This window comes from Danio aesculapii, chromosome 20, assembly GCF_903798145.1.
Source record: "Danio aesculapii chromosome 20, fDanAes4.1, whole genome shotgun sequence".
NCBI lineage: Eukaryota > Metazoa > Chordata > Actinopteri > Cypriniformes > Danionidae > Danio > Danio aesculapii.
In genome coordinates this window covers 44,946,466-44,969,147 of record NC_079454.1, presented here as the reverse complement: position 1 = coordinate 44,969,147, position 22,682 = coordinate 44,946,466, and the positions used below count along the sequence as shown (strand labels likewise).

The following is a 22,682-nucleotide window of genomic DNA, read 5'->3' as shown; positions in this document are numbered from 1 at the left end:
CTTGTCTATTTGCATTGAGATGCTGTTTTTGCTGAGGATGATTATAAATGTGATTATAAACAGTTTATGAGCAGGCATATCTAATAAAGTGGCAGATGGATGCATAAAGTGACCGATCAGTGGACTATTGACCAAAGACAATACAAACAGTTCATTCGCTTTACTATGAATAGGGAAAAGTGCATCGCTTAATATTCAGCCAAAGTAGCCAATCATCAGTCCATGTGGTTATTTGCGGGCAGGGTTCTGTACAGATTCGCTTGTGTTTTACGGCAATCTCTGTGTTTTGGCAACCACTGTGTGCATGCGTTGATTTTGACAAGAGAAGACTTCACAGCACATGCCATCACAGCTTGTGTCCTGTGAGTTTTGTCTCTGCTCCTCTAGTGTTTGTAACTGTGTCCTCTGGTTTCCTTTGAAACAGTTGTAAAAGAAGATTGATGTCAAAAGAACATGCACAGCAAATTTTAAATACATGTTTTAGGGTGCTTTCACACCTGTAGATCGATTGTTTTGTTCTGAAACAGGGATTAAAATTTTTACAATGTTGTCTTTTTGTTCTTGGTGCGGATCGCTTTTACACGACAAAGTTTCTAAATTGACCAAAATTATTAAAACAAGTCACGTGCGAGAAAACTCTCCTCACATTGGTCAGAGTTTGGTTTATTTTCCAGGATTCCGCCATACGTCATTATTTTAATTTATGAGAATGAGAAATGAGACATGAGCCAAAAGGTGTGCTTTAATTTTGAATAGTGACACCCACAGACATAGTCATCCCTAAATATTAATAAGAGGAGAGAATTTTTCATACAGAACCTCGTTTCAATTGTCAAGGGTTGTAAAATATATATCCACCAGATATATTTTGCGAATCCACCAGAGGTCACTGTGCACTTTTTGAGATCTCAAATTTCCCTCGCGAGTGCAATTCGCGCCTGCTGTTCTCTTGTAAAGACTGTTTGACTGACTGACTGACCGATTGACTGACCTACCCTCCTCGTTCCCCAAACCCAACCAATAGTGTTCGTCAAAAGCATCGATTGATTTTTAAAATTTGATTTTACCACATTCTCACCCTGTTATTTACTTGTTTATATTCTTTTTTATCTTTTTTTTGTCTTACCTGCTTTCTAGAACCATTCTTCACTGTACTCGAACCCCATCATCTTGGTCAACTCCTCTGCATCTCAAGTCTGCCAACATACATGCCAAGCTAACTGGACAAACTGGTAACAGCAGGAAAGCCGTCCACACTGAGGTAAGTGGTCAGCTGGTAAGTGCGAAAAGCAACAACGTCATACCGCCCTGTAGCGTTCGTTTTAAAGATGAAATGCAGCCATATGTACTTTTGGCTACATAATTCGCGATCTCCAGAAACATACATAGAGCTACGTTATCAGAATGAGTCTATGTTGTATATATTGATAATATATCAGAGGTCGCGTAAGCCGAAAAAAGTTAATGATATTATATGTTTTTTTAATAGTTCACTTACTTTATCTTTTGTATTTGACATAAAACACACTTTTGCCGGTCTACGCATCATTCTGTCTTATTATAGCCATATAGAGTTGAAGTCAGAATTATTAGCCCCCATGAATTATTAGTCCCCGTTTTTATTTTTTCCTCTATTTCTGTTTAACGGAGAGATTTTTTTCAACACATTTCTAAACATAATAGTTTTAATTTCTCATTTCTAATAACTATTCATTTTATCTTTGCCATGATGACAGTAAATAATATTTGACTAGATATTTTTCAAGACACTTCTATACAGATTAAAGTTACATTTAAAGGCTTAACTAGATTAATTAGGTTAACTAAGCAGGTTAGGGTAATTAGGCAAGTTATTGTATAACAATGGTTTGTTCTTTAGACTATCAAAAAATATATAGCTTAAAGGGGCTAATAGTATTGACCTTAAAATGTTTATTAAAAAATTAAAAACTTCTTTTATTCTCGCTGAAATAAAACAAATAAGAGTTTCTCCAAAAGAAAAAATATTATTAGACATATTGTGAAAATTTTCTTGCTCTGTTAAAATATTTAAAAAAGAAAAACAAAATCAAAGGGGGGCTAATAATTCTGATTTGAACTGAATATGCCTATTACATATCCATAATACACTGTGATATAGGCGGGTTTGTTAGTTTGTTGGATCATATTGCTTTCTCACTACAACTAAACCACTTCAGAGTTCATTTCAACCGAGCCGAGACGACCTCATTTAGGCAATCTGGGACCAATTGTTTTGGTGCAGAGAACGATTTTGCGGTTCACATATGCCCAAATGAACCGAGCTAAGGGGACAAACGCGCCAGGTTCCAAAACAAATGCCTAGGTGTGAAAGCACCCTTAAATGTAATTAGTACTTAAGCAACAACAATACTGGACAGGTCACTTTAGATTTTATCACAGATTCGAAACTTCCTGAGATTTCAGGATACCCCCATTTTGATAGGACTTAGTTCTTATATGAACTGCCCAAAATCATTACAAGTATGGCTGCCATGTGAATAAACTATCCGTGAAAAGAACTTTATCATTGAACCACTCAGGTTCAAATATTATCTGTCTCATGTGTCCCGCTAGTTTCCTCTGGATGATCTCCTCTGGTCATTTTGCTCATAGCATTCCAGCAACCTTGAAAACAGCCAGTCCGGATCTGTCGTATCTCTCTACGGAAAGATTTCCGGAAAACATAGTAGACCAATGGGTTGTACACCGTTGAGCACTTTGCGAAGAGGCAGGGAAGCAAGCTGACGATTGGCACCACGCTGTCTTCTCCCTCGGAGCGAAACATGGTCCAGAGACTGACGAACACATAGGGCGCCCAGGACACAATAAAGCCAGTGCTGATCAGGATGCCCATCTGAAACACAGGAGGGAAACTTGAGCTGACAGCGGAAAGCGTTTAAAGTGATTCATGTTGGACAGGCCACCGCTGCTGTAGTCTGGAGGAAAGGGCACTAATGTATTAATCTAAAGTGATGGTTCTGCATGCACAATTTAATAATTAAGCTTTATGAACAACTCTGATTATGCTTAAATATCATATCTGGCAGGTTCGGGAGAAATTTTTCAGAAACACCCAATTACCATTTTGCCCTTATATCCAGGAGAAACAATACAATTACGAATCATTTTTAGCCTTTAAATATACTTCATATACCTAGAAAATTACAAGGGGCTATTTCTTGGAACCTGTTTACATCCATTAGTGACCTTTACATGTTGAATAGAGGTTGACCTTTACCCACTTCTATCATTTTTGTCAGTAAAATGTTCCTTTTAGTTTTATAGTTTAAAACCAACTGAGACAAACAACTTTGTTGTGATCAAAAGATGAATCTGGGGTGTGAAACAGCGTCTGTCACTGTGCCAGGATAAAATTTTTCAGCAGACGTGTGAAACCTTCGGGGTTTGCTAAAACTGTGACCCAGTATGTTCAACACTTAAAAGGCCAGATCACTGTTTTTACAGTGTCAATTGTGTGCATAGTGCCGGCAAATCTCAGTAAAATGCATCATATTGGCAACTTTAAACAGACCTTATTTTTTTGCATCATATGGCAGACTTCTAATGACAAATAAACAAGGAGATCTGGTATAGAAAATGTGGAAAAAGAGCACAGCAATATAAATTTATGGCAATTAGGGCTGCACAATATTGGAAAACTCTTATATAGGTTGTTTTCAGATGACGTCATTGATGACGCACAAGACTAAGATGGAGGGCAGGAAGTGATTCTTCTTCATAGGACTCGCTATCAGAACATCAAAATGTTTGTTTTATGTTGTTTATAATTGTTTAAATCGGCCAATACAAGAAATGCCAAACAGCTTTTATAGACTTCATTCAGTACATCCATGTGTACTAAACTTTTTTTGACCGCAAAAATTCGTTTAACAAGGGCGATGCGGTGGCGCAGCATGAAGGTCGCCTCAGCTGGGTCAGTTGGCATTTCTGTGTGGAGTTCTCCCGGTGCTTCGGTTTCCCCCACAAGTCTAAGCTAAATTAAAGTAAAGGAGCCTTACAAGGGTAAGCTAAATTGTCCATAGTGTATGTGTGTGAATGAGAGTGTATGGGTGTTTTCCAGTGATGGGTTGCAGCTGGAAGGGCATCCGCTGCGTAAAACATATGCTGGATAAGTTGGTGGTTCATTCCGCTGTGGCGACTCCGGATTAATAAAGGGATCGTTTTCAGATGTTTCCGTTTTCCCCCATCCACGCTGACACGCAGCAGCAGCGTTTTAAAACTAATATGGCCTCCTCAGCGTTTCCAGCTCTGGGGTAGTGTGGACGGAAGGCGTAAAAGTAGCAAATCCTATGCGTTTTAAAACTAAAACGTATTAGTGTAAACAGGGCCTGAAACTCATATTGTGTGGTCTCCTATATTAAAATTCCTTGATTTCGTTAGTATGACTGAAAATAGCCAATTTAACTCGTGGCTGACCTATCATAGTATTATGCATCGTTTGGGAAAAGAACGATTCAGTGATGAATGTTTCCCAAAACCATAGTTTCTCTGTCACAGATCTTTAATTTGAAAAACGATAGTTATAAAGTAAAACGTCCATAATGATTTTCTAAACAGGGTGGAGTAACTACTTCTTTAGAGAAAATCCCTTTTTTTCTGCAAATTGTTTTACACGCACACGCATTAAAAAAAATAAAATCCAATATTAATTTTGGTAAGAACATGCACTCGTTTACCATATTAATTGAAATATATGTAAACGGCACCTATAGGGTCTATGTTTCCTTTACAAATATTATTTAGAATATGCCATATTCTAATCTAAAACATAAAACCACTAACAAAAGCTAACACGTTTTCTAATCTCATATATAAATCATCACGTTAATGTGTGCTTTTTATTAAGAAACAAAAAAATAAATAAAACATTATCCTACTAAATAATAATAATAACAATAAAATAAAATAAAATAAAAACTTTTACAACTTTGACACATTCAAACCACTGCAGAAATGTTCTAGCATACAGGCCTAATACAGTACATATATGTTTCTTAATAAATAGCCTAGGCTACTTTAAATTAAATCCATTAACGTAACCTATCTATTTTTGTTTTCACAAGCTTTGGAGACGTAACCTAGATTCCACTTTCCATAGGTCACCTATAGCTTTCGTCTTTTGATATAGCTGCATTCAAAATGGTATGATTTTAACTTTTTCTATGAAGGGACACAATTGTCAATATGAAAATAGCTAAAACTGAACTGTAAAAAAGCAAGTAACACGTAAGAGAGATGACTTTAATGTTTTTTTAATCATTCCAAATTTAAATGTTGGAACGTTCTTAAAGAATGGGGCTTAGGAGGGATAACTTGGAATAAAATACAGCTTGGAACTATGCTTCTAACTACAGCTCTAGAGGTGTAGTTGCAAACTTACCAGTTTGTGATGCAGTTTGCGAATTTTCGTTGGAGCTATGGATTTGGGAAACACCAAATCAATTAACTATGTTTGTAACGACGGATCTTGCGACCTTAGTTGGCTAACGATGGTTTTCGGAAACACACCCCTGATTGGACTCCCATTTTGAAATAAATTACCAGGGTGACTTTTCTCTCGACGGCCCCTGAGTTGGGCAGGCTGTCATTGCTCTGGATGGACTGATAGGCCTTGTGGAGCTTCCAGGCGATGCCACTGTAGGAGAACAGGATGACCATACATGGGATGAGGGTGCACAGGATGGCCAAAGCCATAATGAATGAAGAACCATTTAAAGAGTGCTGGTATCCAATCCAATCCACAGAGCAGGCCAAACCGAAGGGTTCTGGCCCATATCCTCCCCATCCCAGAAGAGGAAAAACAGCCCACAGCAGTGAATACATCCAGATGACACCAATCAATATACTTATAGTTTTTCTTCGAAACTTGGTGCCTGAAACATATAGACAGAAACATTGTTAGATGCTGTTATTCAGTACAGGAATAAATTTACAGCAAATATAAAGGTCTTAAAGAGACAATTCACCCAAAAAATACAATTCTGTCATCGTTTATTCATCCTTGAACATAAAAAATATACAGCAAACTCAAAATTATTAACCCTCCTGTGAATTTTCTTTATTTTTTTATTTCCCAAATGATGTTTAACAGAGCAAGGAATTTTTCACAGCATTTCCTATAGTATTTTTTCTTCTGGAGAAAGTTTTATTGTTTTATTTCAGCTAGAATTAAAACATTTTTTGAAACAAGGTTAATATTATTAGCCCCTTTAAGCAATATTTTTTTTATTGTCTACAGCAGTGTTTCCCAACCCTGTTCCTGAAGGCACACCAACAGTACACATTTCCAACCTCTCCCTAATCAAACACACCTGAATCAACTCATCAGAAGATTAGAAGAGACTCCAAAACCTGAAGTTAATGGGTCAGATAAGGGAGACATTCAAAATATGTACTGTTGGTGTGCCTCAAGGAACAGGGTTGGGAAACACTGGTCTACAGAACAAACCATTGTAATACAATAACTTGCCTAATTACCCTAATGAACCTAATTAGGTTTTAATAGCTTCACTTTGAGCTAAATACTCCTACATTCTTCAGTAAATCTTTTTTGTGTTCAGTGAAACAAAAATATATTTGTCTCAAAAACTATCCCTTTAAAATAGAGTTTAGCCAGAAAACTCAAAACCTCTCAAGCCAAAAATACCAATGCCAATAAACCATTTTTTTGAAATGTATCATACAGTACGTTTGAAGGTAGATATCAGCTTCAGATTTGTAATTATTTGAAAAGCAAATAGTAAACAGAAAGTCTCACATTGGGAAACCATTGGGTGTTTAAATAGATCACCCAAGCACAGACGAACCATAATTTTGCCTGTCTATATTCTCCAATGACCTTTTCATGCATCATTAAAGATTTCAAGGATATATGACGATCTTGTGTTTCAAGAGCTAATGTGTAGTCAAGGTTTGCTTGCAAATGAATGACCCCTTTAGAAAGTACATACAGTTGTCTACCTATTACATAAACAGAACATATCGTAAGCTTTTTCTGCTTGATATACATTATAAACCACTAATAAATTGGTTAAACTATTGGCCAAATGTATTTTCTGTACTGTAAATGTTTAAAATATTTAGATAATTCATCCAGTTAGCCTTTATGGACGTTTATATATCTAATGACATTATCTATGAAGATTTCCTTAAAGAAATCTGAAAGGCTAATGTTTGCTTTAAATGAAAAGAACTGTAAGAGTAAAGTCAAGTTTACAGTTAGATCTTTCACAGATGTTGTTTTCTGTAATATGCATTGTATGTTATGGTTTAGAATTACATTTACTACAGACTTTTAACTTGCAGTGATTTAAATGCATGTTATTGATTTTAAAGTGACTCATTTAATGTCATAAACCAACCTTTGAGTCTTGTTGGTGATGCATGTCGGATTTAGTCCAACGGTTAACTGAAAGATCACAAGCGTTGATCCATATTTTCTCTTTTTTATTATCGCATTTCTATCAGATTTATGTCACAGCCAGAATAAACTTGTTGCAGCGACTTCCGCATCTTCGCCTGATTTCCTTTTGTAGTTGAAAATCTGACATAATTGCATAGGACATAATGGCAGCATTTAAATTCTGCCACTTCCTGGCATTTATGGTGACAATGCTATAATTTGTGGCCTCCTGTCAATTCCGCTGTCTTGATTAAACAACAGAAACACTCAAGGACACTGATGTTTCATCAATTTATTTTGATTTTACTGTGATTACTGTCTATTCAGTTTCCTATATGGTTTTCTCAAAATGTGTTGCGTATAAAGCCACAAATAAAGGGCTAATGTTTACTTGAATATTCCCCTAGTTGGACAAGTGTACTTAATATATTTTATATATTACAATTCTGGAAGTCAAGTGTACCTAATATACACTACCTGACAAGTTTTAGGAGCAACAAATAATAACTTGACTTCTAGTTGATCATTTCGTATCAGAAGTAGCTTATATGAAATGCAAAGACCTCTAGATTACGCTTATTTTACCAAAATAAAATATGATCATGCCTTGATTTTTATATATTTGATTAGGACATGGTCTGACGTTGCTTAGACAAAGATCTTGTCAGTTAATATAAATACTGTACAGAATAGAATATAAAGTCATGGTGCAGTGGAAAAAGAATTAATATTGTGTGCTGTATGACTCCCATGAGCTTGGAGGTCTGCATCCATACATCTTTGCAATGACTCAAATCACTTATTAATAAAGTCATCTGGAATGGCAAAGAAAGCATTCTTGCAGGACTCCCAGAGTTAATCAAGATTCTTTGGATTCATCTTCAATGCCTCCTCCTTCATCTTACCCCAGACATGCTCAATAATGTTCATCCCTGGTGACTGGGCTGGCCAATCCTGGAGCACCTTGATCTCCCTTGCTTCCAGGAACTTTGATGTGGAGGCTGAAGTATGAGAAGGAGCGCTATCCTGCTGAAGAAGTTGCCCTCTCCTGTGTTTTGTAATGTAATGGGCAGCACAAATATCTTGATACCTCAGGCTGTTGATGTTGCCATCCACTCATGCAGATCTCGCATGCCCCCATACTGAATGTCACCTCAAACCATGATTTTTCCCTCACGAAACTTGACTGATTTCTATGAGAATCTTGGTTCCATGTGGGTTCCAGTAGGTCTTGAAGTCAAGACTCAACTAGAAGTCAAGTTATTATTTGTTGCTCTTACAACTGGGATCAACGACAAGATTTTTGTCAGATTGTGTAATAAATATGTCACACAAAAAAGCATATGACTTTTATTAATTTATTGTTTATCCTTGTAAAACAGCTTTGACAAAATCTAGACTGCACTATGGAAATAAAAGTGACTTGACTAACTTCAGTATCTTCGCTTCAAAAACAAACTTTTGAACATTTCCACTGTTTTATTTTTTGACTCTTTGAAGTCTAATATCCAAGACATAACAAAAATTAAACTTTTTCCAAATGTGTACATTTGTACCAAGCATCTGTATTATAACTTAAATGTACAAATTTGTACCTACTATTAATATTTCAAGAGGTGTACTTTAGTACTTTTTTGTTAGTGTACCTTTGAGGTATCAATTTGGATTCTTATAATTTTACCCTAGACCACAAAACCACACTGTAAATTAATAATTAAGATTTACTGTAAAATTTACAGTAACTTACTGACAATTTAGTTTTTTGCCAGTAAGACTGTAAATTTACTAGTGCGCTTTAAATTCATTTATTCATTTTCCTTCAGCTTAGTTCCTTTATTCATCAGGGGTCGCTACAGTGGAATGAACCAACTTATCCAGCATATGTTTTACACTGCGGATGCCCTTCCAGCCGCAACCCAGGGAAATGCACTGTAAATTAATAATCACAATAGTGTAGTTTTATATTATTATTAAATTAATTTAAAGTGCGCTTGAAAATTTACAGTCTCACTGGCAACCAAAATTGTCAGTAAATTACTATAAATTTTACAGTAAATTGTAATTATTGCAATCAGGGCAAAGTGGCAATAAGTTACCGTAAATTTTACAGTATTTTTTACTGTGCAGTCATAAGTGTTTATTGGAAATTGAGATGTATGCATTATCTGAAGCTAAATAAATTATCTTTACATTGATGTCTGGTTAAAATATTTGTTGTTAAAATGGGACAAAATTAACCAAGATATAACCAGACTGGTGTTGCCAGATTGGGCGATTTCCCACCTAATTAGGCAGTTTTGAGTTTGACTGCACCGATAAAAACTGGCATTGGCAGATTGACAAATTCTGGGCGATTTTGAAACTTAATTTTATATGCAATCTATTTAACAAAGCATAACTGTGTGCTCCTACTCCATTCAGTAAGTAGTGACCAGAGCATAGTGCAAACCACGTGGGTCCATCTGCAAAAGGAGGTGAAGGAATATCAAAATCTGACTCCCTGGACAAATCTGACTCCTCCTCGCATGCACGTGCATCATGCGGCACCTGCGGTTAAACTAACAGTGGTTTATCATGAAACTTTTATCAATCTTTCTTCCACAATTGACAGCAAGAACAAACATAGAAGCATTGTCTGATTAAGAAGCAGCCCTTAACTATGTTCAAAAGAATTTAAAATGCCAAATCAGATAGATTTATACCCCATTTCGAAAGTAAAACATACTCTAATAAGAAGTGAAGTGTGTGGGTAAGAGGGGGCAGTGTTTTGATGTGATGTGGTTATGTTGTAGTTCTGTGACTGCTGGTGTTGATTGCTGAATGGTTATACAATTATGACAGTCAAAACAATAATTTAAAAGATAATTTTGATTTAAATAAGTATTTAAAATATTAATATTAAATTTTGGGCAGTTTTTTTTTGCATATCTGGCAACACTGGATACAAGCATGTGAAAATCTGGACTCAAAACAATGAAAATACTGAAAAAATTTGTCTTTAAAGTTGTACAAATTAAGTTTTTACAGTAGGAAATTTACAAAATATATTCATGGAACATGGTCTTCACCTAATATCCCAATGATTTTTGACACAAAAGAAAAATGTAATAATTTTGACCCATGTAATGTATTTTTGCCTGTTACTAAAAATATAACCTTGCAATATTTTGTGGTCTTGGATCACACATGTGTATCTTTTGAGGTATCACCCCAGTCCAGTGACAGCTCTCGTACCTTAATTTCTGAGTGTATAATAAAGAATGTTTATATTTTTCAGAGATGCCATTTAAATCTCACTTATATCATACCTGATTTTGGAGGGTTTCCAGTAACCAGATATCTCACCAACCCCATGACCGCAAGTGTCATAATGCTGGCCACGCTGAAAATCATACCCATCAGGCCATAGTACAGGCAGGACGGGTCACCACCAATCCACGCATGGTTGAAAGCAGAGGCGATTGAAAGTGGGTACATGCTGAGAGCCATGCCAATGTCAGTCACAGCCAGATTGACTGTGAGAAGTTCAGGAGCTTTGAGAACACTGTGACGCCAGGCTGCTGTTAATAAAACCGCTGCATTGCCAAGAATGGAGAGGATGGCTAGGGGAAATAAGTGGTAAGAAAAATCAAATTCTCATAAATACATTGGGCTATATGCACAGCTAACAATAAACTGAAAGCTTTATGTGACTATTTTCAATTACACAAGGTTTCTTTTACAGCAATTATGTTGTAATGTAATTAGAATGCATTCAGTTAAATTGACTTAAGCAAGCGTAAAACAGGGTGAAAGACTGTAAACCAGGGGTCTCAAAAGCAAATTGGCAGGGGGCCCTTTCAGTGACTGACAATTCATAGGAGGGGCGTTTTAGCATTCAAGCACAAGAAAAACAGTGGAAACCTGACATAATAGATGCATCTTAGGCCAGCAGACACGTTAATATTTCAAGCATTACCTGTCACCAGTGATAATCAGTGCAAAATCAGCATGTTTATCGTGTCACATCAGCTGGCCGAGTGTTAGACACACACTCAGTTATTCTTCCACAGAGCATAATCAGTCAAAACTCTAGCTTTTTGTTTCTTGTTGTACATATTGAAGGGGTTGTTTAAATTGCTATGAAAATACTACAAATAATAGGCATAATAATTATTATTCTCTCCCAACGAATTGTATTGTCCCAACAGCGTAAGAACAGCAGAAAACAGTTTGGGTTACTTTAGTGACTTTACTGGCAGTTGTTCTTCTCAATATCTTTCATTTTTTTTGTAAAACAAATAGGGGAAAAGTATGTATATATTCACATTTACTTTATCAAGTTCAATACAGTTTTACTAATGTACATCGTTTTTATGCTAACTCTTAATAAACATATGAAAAAATCTATTAAATATGACCATTCGAATGGAATATTATCGAAACTATCATATTTGTTACACGACCAGCATAACGTGTAAGCCACAAAGAAGTGTTTGTACAACAAAATACTAGTGGAATAAAACTGAGACCAATCAAACGACCCTTGAATATTTACAAAAATAGAGCTTTAGTAAAAATAGCGCACTTACGGGCCTATATTTTAAGGTTTAAATCAGCCACAGAATTAAAACGCATGTGTGTTACTCTCGACTGTACACTGAGAGAAAATGAAAGTAAAACTAATCTTAATGCACTTTAAATGTTGACTAGGTGGCGGGTCAAAACCACAAGTGGCTAGATGTGACTGCACAACAATGATAGTGATTCAATAAAACGTGTTTTGGCAGGCCGAATCTTGTTATATTTTTGACCTCAGTTGCGGGCCGAGGGAGCAGGAGGGCAGGCTGTAAATGGCCAGTGGGCCAGCATTTTGAGTATAAACGATACTCAAAACGCTTTGGGTATAAACGCTAGCTCTGTCAGTAGCAGCAGGCTAGTGCAGAAACTTCATTGAAAATACTGGGGTAAAATAAAATTCCAGGTATGGAATTGAACACAGAGCTTTTTGTCTGAGACCCACTTTATATTGTATATCAATAAGGCAGTGAAATCACAGATTTTTAAAGAAATCGGATCATAAACATGGTGATTTTGTAATGGTGTGTCTTGGGCTGGCTGACTGAAAATTAAAAGTCTGTGTGCATATACCCCAATTCACTTTTTAATATAATTAATGGACTTTTAAAGACATAAAAAACATGTTTCACTTGTGAAAAACACATGACGTGAAAGCTTAGCTTTGACACATTTTAATAAAAAAATAAAAAATAAAAAAAATGTGATCACAAAGTAGTTATTAAGACATGCAACATCATGTCAAAGTTCTTGTTAAAGTTCATTTTAAAATGTAATAAGCTAAATGTCAATGCAATATGCTAAATGGCGATGTATTTCTGTATTTTGTAATTGGCATTTTCCAAGACCATATGTGCAATTCATCCATTCATTTTCTATTTCGGCTTAGTCCCTTTATTATTCAGGGTGTTGCCACAGTGGAATGAACCACCAACTTATCCAGCATATGTTTTACACCTGCACCTAGAGGAAACCCACGCGAACATGGGGAGAACTAGCAAACTTCAAACAGAAATGCCAACTGGCCCAGCCTGGCTCCAACCAGTGACCTTCTTCATGAAAATGAAATTATATAATTTGTATTTGTTATTTCCAAACACAGTTTTAATGTCAACTGTATTCACATTCCCATATCTGACATTCGACTTAAAATAAATGCAATGCAGAAAAAGCTGAAGCATAGTATGATTATGCAGCTACAAAGCCCTACAGTATTTAAAAATGGATCAAATCTGACATGAACTGTTCTGTAAATGATGTTACTTATTATCAGATGATGTCAAAAGTAAATTAAATCCAGAACTGCACTTTATGCCATTCATTGTAATCTGAGTGCATTATTTGTATATCTAAAGTCTTTGTCGGTTATTTAGTTTCTGATGGTTGTCTTCATCTCTTCTAAATTATGGTATAACAATACATTATCCTTCACCATTTAGAGGGCAGCTACAGAGATCCAAATGTGTATGGCAGCCGGTCAAATGCTAAAATTTATATAATTTATAATAAAATAATTGAGTTCCCTGCTGAAAAAGACAGGCTAAAACTGGTCTTAGCTTGTTCAAACTGGATGCAGCAGCTAGTCTCCCCTACTAGTCATGCTGTTTTTTGGTGTTCAGTCTGGTCTCACATCTTGACCAGCTAAGGAATTGCCAAAACCCCTCTTAAACCAGCTATGACTAAAGCTAAAAGATTTTAAACTTTTAAAAGATTTAAATGTGCTTTAAATTAAGTTAATTATTAAATGTAGCTTATTATTTTATAAATTAATCTTGAAACATTAGCAGATATTAAAAAGAATCAGTTTTATCTATAGTTATAATATTTATTGACTTCGATAACAAGCATACAAAATTTGAGCTTACACAAAAAAGACAATAATTATAACAATAATAATAACAGATCGGGTTAAATAATATTATAAACACATATAAACAAGTAAAAAAAAATCAAATCAATAAAAATACATAAATAACACAAATACAGCAAGAGGAAAGGACTTATGTATCTGTGATATTTCCAAAATAAATATCATAATAATCCAAGAATCTATCACGTTTCTTGTTTTTTAGCCAGTCTAAGAGATTTGATAGAAAACAACAGTTTCAAATAAAAAATGTGAAAAAGAAGGCTGCGAATTCGAGATTTTTTGTTTTTGAATAAAACATTTACCATACAAAATAAAGTTAATAATGTAGTTCTCTGATATATCGGTTTTACCTTTATAGGAACAAATAATATCTTGTTGTTGAAAGAGGCTGGGCAGCGCGGTGTCTCAGTGGGTAGCACTGTCACCTCACAGCAAGAAGGCCGTTGGTTTGAGCCTCGGCTGGGTCAGTTGGCATTTCTGTGTGGAGTTTGCATGTTCTTCCTGTGTTGGTGTGGGTTTCCTCCTGGTGCTCTGGTTTCCCCCACAGTCCCAACACAAGCGCTATAGGTGAATTGAATAAACTAAATTGTGGATGAGAGTGTATGGATGTTTCCCAGTGATGGGTTGCAGATGGAAGGGCATCCGCTGCGTAAAAAAAATGCTGGATGAGTTGGCGGTTTATTCCGCTGTGGCGACCCCTGACTAATCAAGGGACTAAGCCGAAAAGAAAATGAATAAAGGAATGAAAGGGGCTGAAAGAAGCAATGTAAGTACCTATATAAAGATATAAGCTAGACCAAAAGCTTTTTGTGTTTTCAATATCTTTTATTTTGAATTATTTGTCGAATATATTTATTATTACATTTTATTTTTAATCAAATGCACTAATACCATTCAAGTTCAGCTCTGGATCTTTAATTACATTATCTTTACTGGATTCTTTAATGAAAATTAACATTTTCATAAAAAATTACATGAAATTTTATAAGCTGAATTAGGCCTTTTTGCACAGCATTGAATTATTTTAAAGGTAATGGGAAATTATAATGAGACAAATTATTCATAAGACAAGAAGTTTTTCAGCACAAGCCTATAAAACGTGATAGCGCGGTTACGTCATAAACGCGCGTGCTTTACGCAGGCCAGAGCAGGTGGATTTTTAATAAGAGCATCGCAACATGACGGTAATTGAAATTGGCCAAAACTTATGTTCAGAATCATATTTGTATTATATACGTGCACAGAAAACGACATAAAACTACGCAGTTACTGTATTTGTAAATTTGGAGGAATAACGATTCATTTTAGAGCTGTTGTCACGAGTTGTGAACGTTAGATACTCCAAGCGCTTAAAACTCGTTTGCTAACAGCTGTTAATGTTATGCTAGGTTTTTAGGCTTAAATCACGACATTTCGCCTTCAGTTTAACAAGTGTGAATGTTTTGTTAGGCTTTTAGACTAAATTCACGACGATTTGCTTTTCTTTGGATTCTGGATTTTTCTTCAGATCCACCAAGATCATCATCAGGTAAATTAAGTTACTGTAATTCACGACTTTTCGCATTCAGTTTAACTAACCTAATTGTGAATGTTTTGTTAGGTTTTTAACTTAATTCGCGACGATTCGCGTCTCTTTGGATTCTTGATTCTGGATTTTTCTTCAAATCCACCAAGATCATCATCATCATCAGGTAAGTTATAGTTATTTTTGTTAATTCATATCATCAGCTGCCAATGGGGTTGTAACTAAAGTTATGTGATTTTTATTTTTCTGTCGAAGATATTGTATCTTAGGCGTTTTTAATTTTTAGTTATTAAATTATTAGGCTATTATTGTTGTTGTTGTTGTTGTTGTTATTATTAGTTTTATAATTATTATTCATTTCCAGGGAGCAAGTTGGACTGCTGAAATAAACAAACCCAGCTCCATGTGGTAAGTTCCTTAAACTGCTTCGATAAGTTATTTTAACCAGCTATTTCTTCTAAAAGATTGCTGCAATGTTGTTTGAAGACATTGTTAAGCATAATAATAATATCAGTTATTTTAATGATATATTAGTTATCTATCTATATATATATATATATATATATATATATATATATATATATATATATTATTGTAATATATTTATCATAATAATATAAAGTTTTTTTAAAACCAGCTATTTCTTCAAAAAGACTTTAACAAACTTAAAAGAAACTGATTGCTGCAATGTTGTTTGAAGACATTGTTAAAAATAATAATATTAGTTATTTTAATAATATATTAGTTGTATTTATAATATTTTTATATATGTATTTTATATACTAATAGATTTATTAGTTATCATAATATGAAGTTATTTTACCCAGCTATTTCTTCAAAAACACTCAAACAAACAAAAGAAATTGATTGCTGCAATGTTGTTCGAAGAGATTGTTGAACATAATAGGGTACATATTTAGCAAACTTCAAAGATCCTAATGAGGGTTAGACTCTTGAAGTATTTCTGTCTGGAATATTGTGATAGTCTCAATGCATCGAATGGCTGTTTGCTTATGCAGTATAAACATTATTGTTTTTTTTCTTTGTCTCAGTAAACTGAACAAATCATTGAAAGACCCCTACAGAAAAATCTAAATGTCACTTGACAATCATGATGATTCGTCATCTGAAAAGATATGTTCTATATATCATCTGTGTCTGAATGAAAATTCCCTTAAAAGATCAATTTTGCAAACCTTGGGTTGAACAGCCAGCGGCAGTATGAAATCAAAGGATCTGACTGATGCTTTTGTTTGGTCGTCAGTGTTCTTGGAAATGTTTTCAAGACATGTCGTTTTGAGAGAGAAGGCATCTGCTGGTGCCGACCAGCAGTGTGTAATATTTAGATTCTCATTATTTGGCTCACAGCAATTGCTTTCACAGTGTTTGAGGTGAAATAAAAACCTAATTCAATATTATTGCAAACTCTATTATAAAAGCTGTCCATGTAAAACCATAAAATTGATTTGTCAGTACTCCAAGGTTCTCCATAGACATTAAATCAAGAGCTGAAAAGCTAGGAATGTTTTTGAATTAGATCATAATATTAAACCAAGTGGCCTCTATTTAACAAAAGGCAGCACAAGCACTCTTTCTATTAGATTATTTCAAAATAAGTATGAAACTGCTTCTACTTTATGATTATGTACACTGGTTGTTATTGTGATAGGAGACCAGTTAGTGTTCTAGTTAGCAGCAGCTCTGTGGCCGCAAATGCCTCGTTGATGTCAGAGGAGAATGGCCAGACTGGTTTCAGCTGATAGAAAAGCAACAGTAACTCAAATAACCACTCATTACAACCGAGAAATGCAGAAGAGCATCTCTGAACACACGAGTGCCACTCCTGTCAGCTAAGATCAGGAAACTGAGGCTACAATTCAAACAGGCTCAACATAAATTGGACAATAGAAGATTGAAAAAACGTTGCCTGGTCTGAAAAGTCTCCATTTCTGCTGCAACATTTTGGTGGTAGGGTCAGAATTTGGCGTCAACAACATGAAAGCATGGATCCATCCTGCCTTGTATTAAAGGTTCAGGCTGGTGGTGGTGGTGTAATGGTGTAGGGGATATTTTCTTGGCACACTTTCGGCTTCGTACCAGTTTTGCATCGTGTCAATGCGTACAATACAACAGCCTGAGTATTGTTGCTGACCATGTATATCCCTTTATGACCACAGTGTACCCATCTTCTGATGGCTACCTCCAGCAAGATAATGCACCATGTCTTAAAGCGCGAATCGTCCCAGACTGGTTTCTTGAACATGACAATGAGTCTGTACTTAAATGGCCTCAACAGTCACCAGACCTCAATCCAATAGAGCACCTTTGAAATGTGGAGGAACGGGAGATTAAAATCATGGATGTGCAGTCGACAAATCTACAGCAACCGTGATGCTATCATGTCAATATGGACCAACATTTATGAGATATATTTCCAGGACCTTGTTGAATGTATGCCATGAAGGATTAAGGCTGTTCAGACGGAAAAAGGGGGTCCAACCTGGTACTAGTAAGGTGTACCTACAGTATAGTGAAGTGGCCAGTGAGTATCTCTGTATTCAGCAGACTAAAGAAACTCGTAGAGGGTTGGAACCACTTGAGGGTGAGTACTGTAAATATTGAGTAATTTTTGGTTTTGAGTGTATTATCCCTTAAAAAAAACACTAATTTGCCACATAAACCAGAACTAGACATTATGCTGATGTCTGAGTTCAGAACATCTGAGCAACTTTTTTTGCAGCTTAGTTTTAGTAATGGGTCTTTTTTGATCAGGCTTTTAGATCAGAAACTAGAACTTGTTTTGCATAATAAAATGAGACCACTTTAAATAATTCACCTCGGCTGTCCACTTAAAGCATGAAGGATTATGGATGACTAAGGAGAATAAAAATCATTCAGTCATTTCAGTATAAGACTTTTCCGCAAATTAGTTTCTGTGAATGATATTTCTGAATTGGGCAGGAGAGTGTTTAAATCAAAAAAAAAAACTAAAAAAATGTCAAAGCATCCATTAATCTTTCATTCAAAGTTCCCAGAAGATAAACCTCAAGCATTTTCAATGACTGGAATATGTGCTCCATTTTGAATAATTGTCAGATGTTATCAAAATTTGCATTTCATGCAACCTCATCGGAAATGCATTACTAATTTCTTGAAAATTTTTTCAAGAAAAATTGCAGACAACTTTGTCTCTGTCTCGCAACCAAACACATGCGAGAAGTTACATGAAATCAATGCAGTGTCACATAGTAACCTATATTAACTAAACTACATAATGAGGAAGAAACATTTAATGGGGTAGAAAATGTACTTATTTTGCTAATCTGGGTTTTGAAGGGAATTAGCTTTCTCTTGAACTGTTTTCTTTTTCGACCCAGTTGTGGTATTGCTCAGATGACACGTCAAACAGAAACGGGTGCTGCTGCCAAATTTACAATAGTTTTCCTCATTTCTTGGGTCTAAATAGACAGAAAAGAAGCACTTTTAACTTCTCCCCCCGCCTTCCGCTGGCCAGCAGATACCCATACTAGTGAATGCTGCTCGCTCATTGGCTGTAGGTAATCACCGAAGTTATTTTCAGTCAGAACACCTTTCACACGGCAGGATTTTGAATCGCTGACAGCTCCAGATGTTTAGCATGCCAAATATCTGACGGGTGTCAGCGACTCATCGGCGATTCTCTCAGATCGCGTCTTTGATAGTTCACACTGTGTGATTGTTACTCATGTGAACGCGCACTGATTTGCCTGTGATTTCAGGCATTTGTCAAAAAAACATCGGCGAGTCTTAATCAGGGCTAAAATCATTTAGTCTGAACTCTGCATTAGTGAAAATGTCATATCCTTCAAAATTTCAGATGGTAACAGTTCAGTGTTTCCTCATCGCCACACTAGCCGCCGCATGTGCGACAGTAATAGCTGCAAAATACGCCTGCAGCTTTTGACGCTGGGTGGCACTTAAACCATAGACTTCGTCAGCTAAATTATTAAGATGTAATTTTTAAGGTGGCCAGCTTTGCCTTTTTACAATACTAGATAGGACAGTACTGTATGTGTACCGTATACTCAAGTACTGTAGTGTTTAATTAAAATATAATTTTGTTTGGTTGTTTTGGTATCCTTAGTAATAAACTTGCTTTTATACCATCCTGTATGTTTTAGAAAATATGTTCACAATATAGGTGGCACGGGGGCTTAGTGGTTAGCACTTTTGCCTCATAGGCAAGAACGCTGCTAGTTCGAGTCCCAGCTGAGCCAGTTGGCATGTCTGTGTGGAGTTTGCATTTTCTCCCTATGTTGCCATGGGTTTGCTCCAGGTGCTCCGGTTTCCCCACAGTCCAAAGATATGTGCAATAGGTGAATTAAAAAAAACTAAATTGGCTTTAGTGTGAGTATATGGTTGTTTCACTGTACTAGTTTGCCGCCGGAAGGGTATAAAACATATGCATATAAAAATAAAATGCATATAAAACATATGGAATAGTTGGCGGTTCATTCGCTCTGGTGAACCCTTGATTAACAAGAGACTAAGCTAAAGGAAAATGATGTATGAATGAATAATGAATGTCCACAATACATGGTGAGAAGCATAGCCCATAGGCTGCAAATAATAAGCAACTATAAGAATTAAGTTCTTTGGCTACACTGTTCCTATTTACTGTGACCTTTTATGTGAAGCTGCTTTGACACATCTACATTGTATAAGCGCTATACAAATAAAGGTGAATTGAATTGAATTGAATTGGCCTTTATAGTGCCGTATTAAATTGCATTGGGGTAAAAAGGACGTTCTGATTTTTTTCGAATCGAAAATATGCAAACAAACAAACAGCGAACTTACAGATTTGGCTGATGAACTTGTCCTAAACACGTTTTAGTTTATTATTGCTGATCACAAAAGAAGATATTTTCTTATTTATGTTAGAAGTAGGGCAGCACAGTGGCGCAGTGGGTAGCACGATCGCCTCACAGCTGGGTCAGTTGACATTTCTGTGTGGAGTTTGCATGTTCTCCCCGTGTTGGCGTGGGTTTCCACTGGATGCTCTGTTTTACCCCACAGTCCAAAGACATGCGCTGTAGGTGAATTGAATAAGCTAAATTGGCCATAGTGCATGCGTGTGAATGTAAGAGTGTATGGGTATTTCCCCATGTTGGGTTGCAGCTGGAAGGGCATCCGCTGCGTAAAACATATGCTGGATAAGTTGGCGGTTCCTTCCGCTGTGGCTGCCCCTGATTAATAAATGGACCAAAAAGAAAATGAATGAATGAATGAATGTTAGAAACCTCTTCCTCCTTTGTTCAACAGACCAATCCCCTCAAAGGTTTGTAACCACTTGAGGGCGAGTACATGGTGAGTAAATTAAATTTTTGGGGAGAGAACTATCCCTTTAATGTCAAGTCGGTGTCAACATCTATTCATGTCACTTTCAGAAATCGAGGTATAAAGACAGACAGGTCAAAACAGAAAAGCCTCACAGGTATTCTTTTAAATCTTTAAAACAAATGCACTCTGACATTAGCATCTAATGCAGTGCTCTTACTGTCTTCACAGCATTGAAAACAGATGGCTGCTAATTAGAAAAATTAATTACAGCCATTATTTTCCCATCTGCTCTTTCGAACTGTCTCCATTGTGAGGTGCTAAAAAGTAATTAATCAAAATAACAATAATGCCTCATAACCTCTGTTTAATCTCGCTCTAATCAGGCAGAGTGTCTTCATTGTGTGCCTAGCAGAAAAGCTTTTACCCTGTTGTTTAACAGTGAACGGAGCAGTTAAACTGTTTGCATAACGAGGCTATAGCGATAAGATTTAATGCCACTTCTAAAGCACTGCACGTTTTCTTGTGTTATCAGGAACTATACAGACATGAGACGTTCATTAATCGCTGTCAGATATTTCTCGCTGCCATTCTTAGGGAATTTTTGCATGGATCCAATGGTAAACACATGGAAATGAGTCATTTCTGAGAGTGTTACAAAGATGTTGATCAGCTCACTGATTTCCTTTGTACAGCTCAGTGGAGCGTGAAGTCAGATTTTCCTGAGCACATCAGGTGGGCATTTTCAGGATGCATTGCTCTGTCTTTTTGCTCCGCACGCACTGGCCGAAAGATGAAAAGAGCTGCTTTCAGTACAATTGCACCGAGGCATTCTGAAGTCCGCTGTTTATGTCACATCCTATCCATTAAGATGCATATAGGCTACGTTCACACTGCGAGGCTTAGTGCTCAAATCTGATTTTTTTTTTTCTCAGATCTGATTTTTTGTTTTTCCATGGCTGTTCACACTGCTCTTATAAATGTGGCCAATATCAGATTTGCAGTGTGAACAGATCCTGTTCCTAAAGGTGACCCGCATGCGCAAAAGTACAGATACGGACAGCATAAAATGTCTAATTATGCACACAATATGTATACTGTATGAAGTAAGCACGTTATCAGATCATGCTTATGATTATTACTCTTTTCACAGATAACCGTGGTGTTCTTCATGAACTGTAAAGGGTTGTTCTGCTACTATTAATGTGTATTTCGGCATTTGAGACCTAAAATAAGTCTCTTGTGTTTAAAAACGCTGATCATTTGTGATTTATGACAACCGTGGTGCGTGGCGCTCTGACCAGCGGTGTAGTGAACTCATAAAGGATTAATGAGCAGCCGCAGACTGAACTGTGAAGGCGGAGTTGGTTTATCTTCGTTTGCAGAGTTATTTAATTTTACTTCGTTATAAACAGCAGACACATGCAGAAGGGGAGTTTGGGTGCTCGAGCACCTGCCTTTTTTTCTCTCGGAGAGAAAGTTCCCCCTCGTTTTTACACTGATCCCCTATCCGCAACACCCACGACGCTCTTTAGCTTCGCGATCAACTCGTGCCTCAATCGTTAACCAGATTAGTTGACAAGCACCAGTTTTTCAACATGAACAGCCAACTTTCTGTGGTGAAGTAATTGCCATGTGTGCCATTCTACTATGCTGGTGAGGAGCAGATGATGTTTGCAGAATGATGATGGATGTTGCTCAAAGATTATGTAAAAGTCACATGAAATCCGACAAAACCGTTTACACTGTGGTCGCATTGCAAAACATCAGATCTGTGTCTGATTTAAGACTACATCTGAAAGTGCCTGAAAAGATCAGATTCCATGCGGTTTGGGCTGTTCACACTGTCATCATTTGAGTCACATGAGGGGGAAAAATCAGATTCGGGTCACATTTGGCTGCAGTGTGAACGTAGCCTTAGTGTGTCTGTTAGGGGTGTGTTTCAAAGGGATAGTTCACGCAAACAT

General features: G+C 36.3%; 1 protein-coding gene across 1 annotated transcript in view; it reads right to left on the bottom strand.

The window, feature by feature from the left end:
* Positions 1-2,509: 2,509 nt before the first annotated feature.
* opn8a (opsin 8, group member a) overlaps positions 2,510-22,682 on the bottom strand; it is a 31,940-nt gene continuing 11,767 nt past the window's right edge. The window contains exons 2-4 of the mRNA XM_056445584.1: positions 10,753-11,046; positions 5,584-5,915; positions 2,510-2,875 (exon numbers count right to left, since the gene is read on the bottom strand). Coding sequence (XP_056301559.1) covers positions 2,564-2,875; positions 5,584-5,915; positions 10,753-11,046 — 938 coding nt within the window. The 3' untranslated portion in view covers positions 2,510-2,563. The remainder of the gene's footprint in view (positions 2,876-5,583; positions 5,916-10,752; positions 11,047-22,682) is intronic.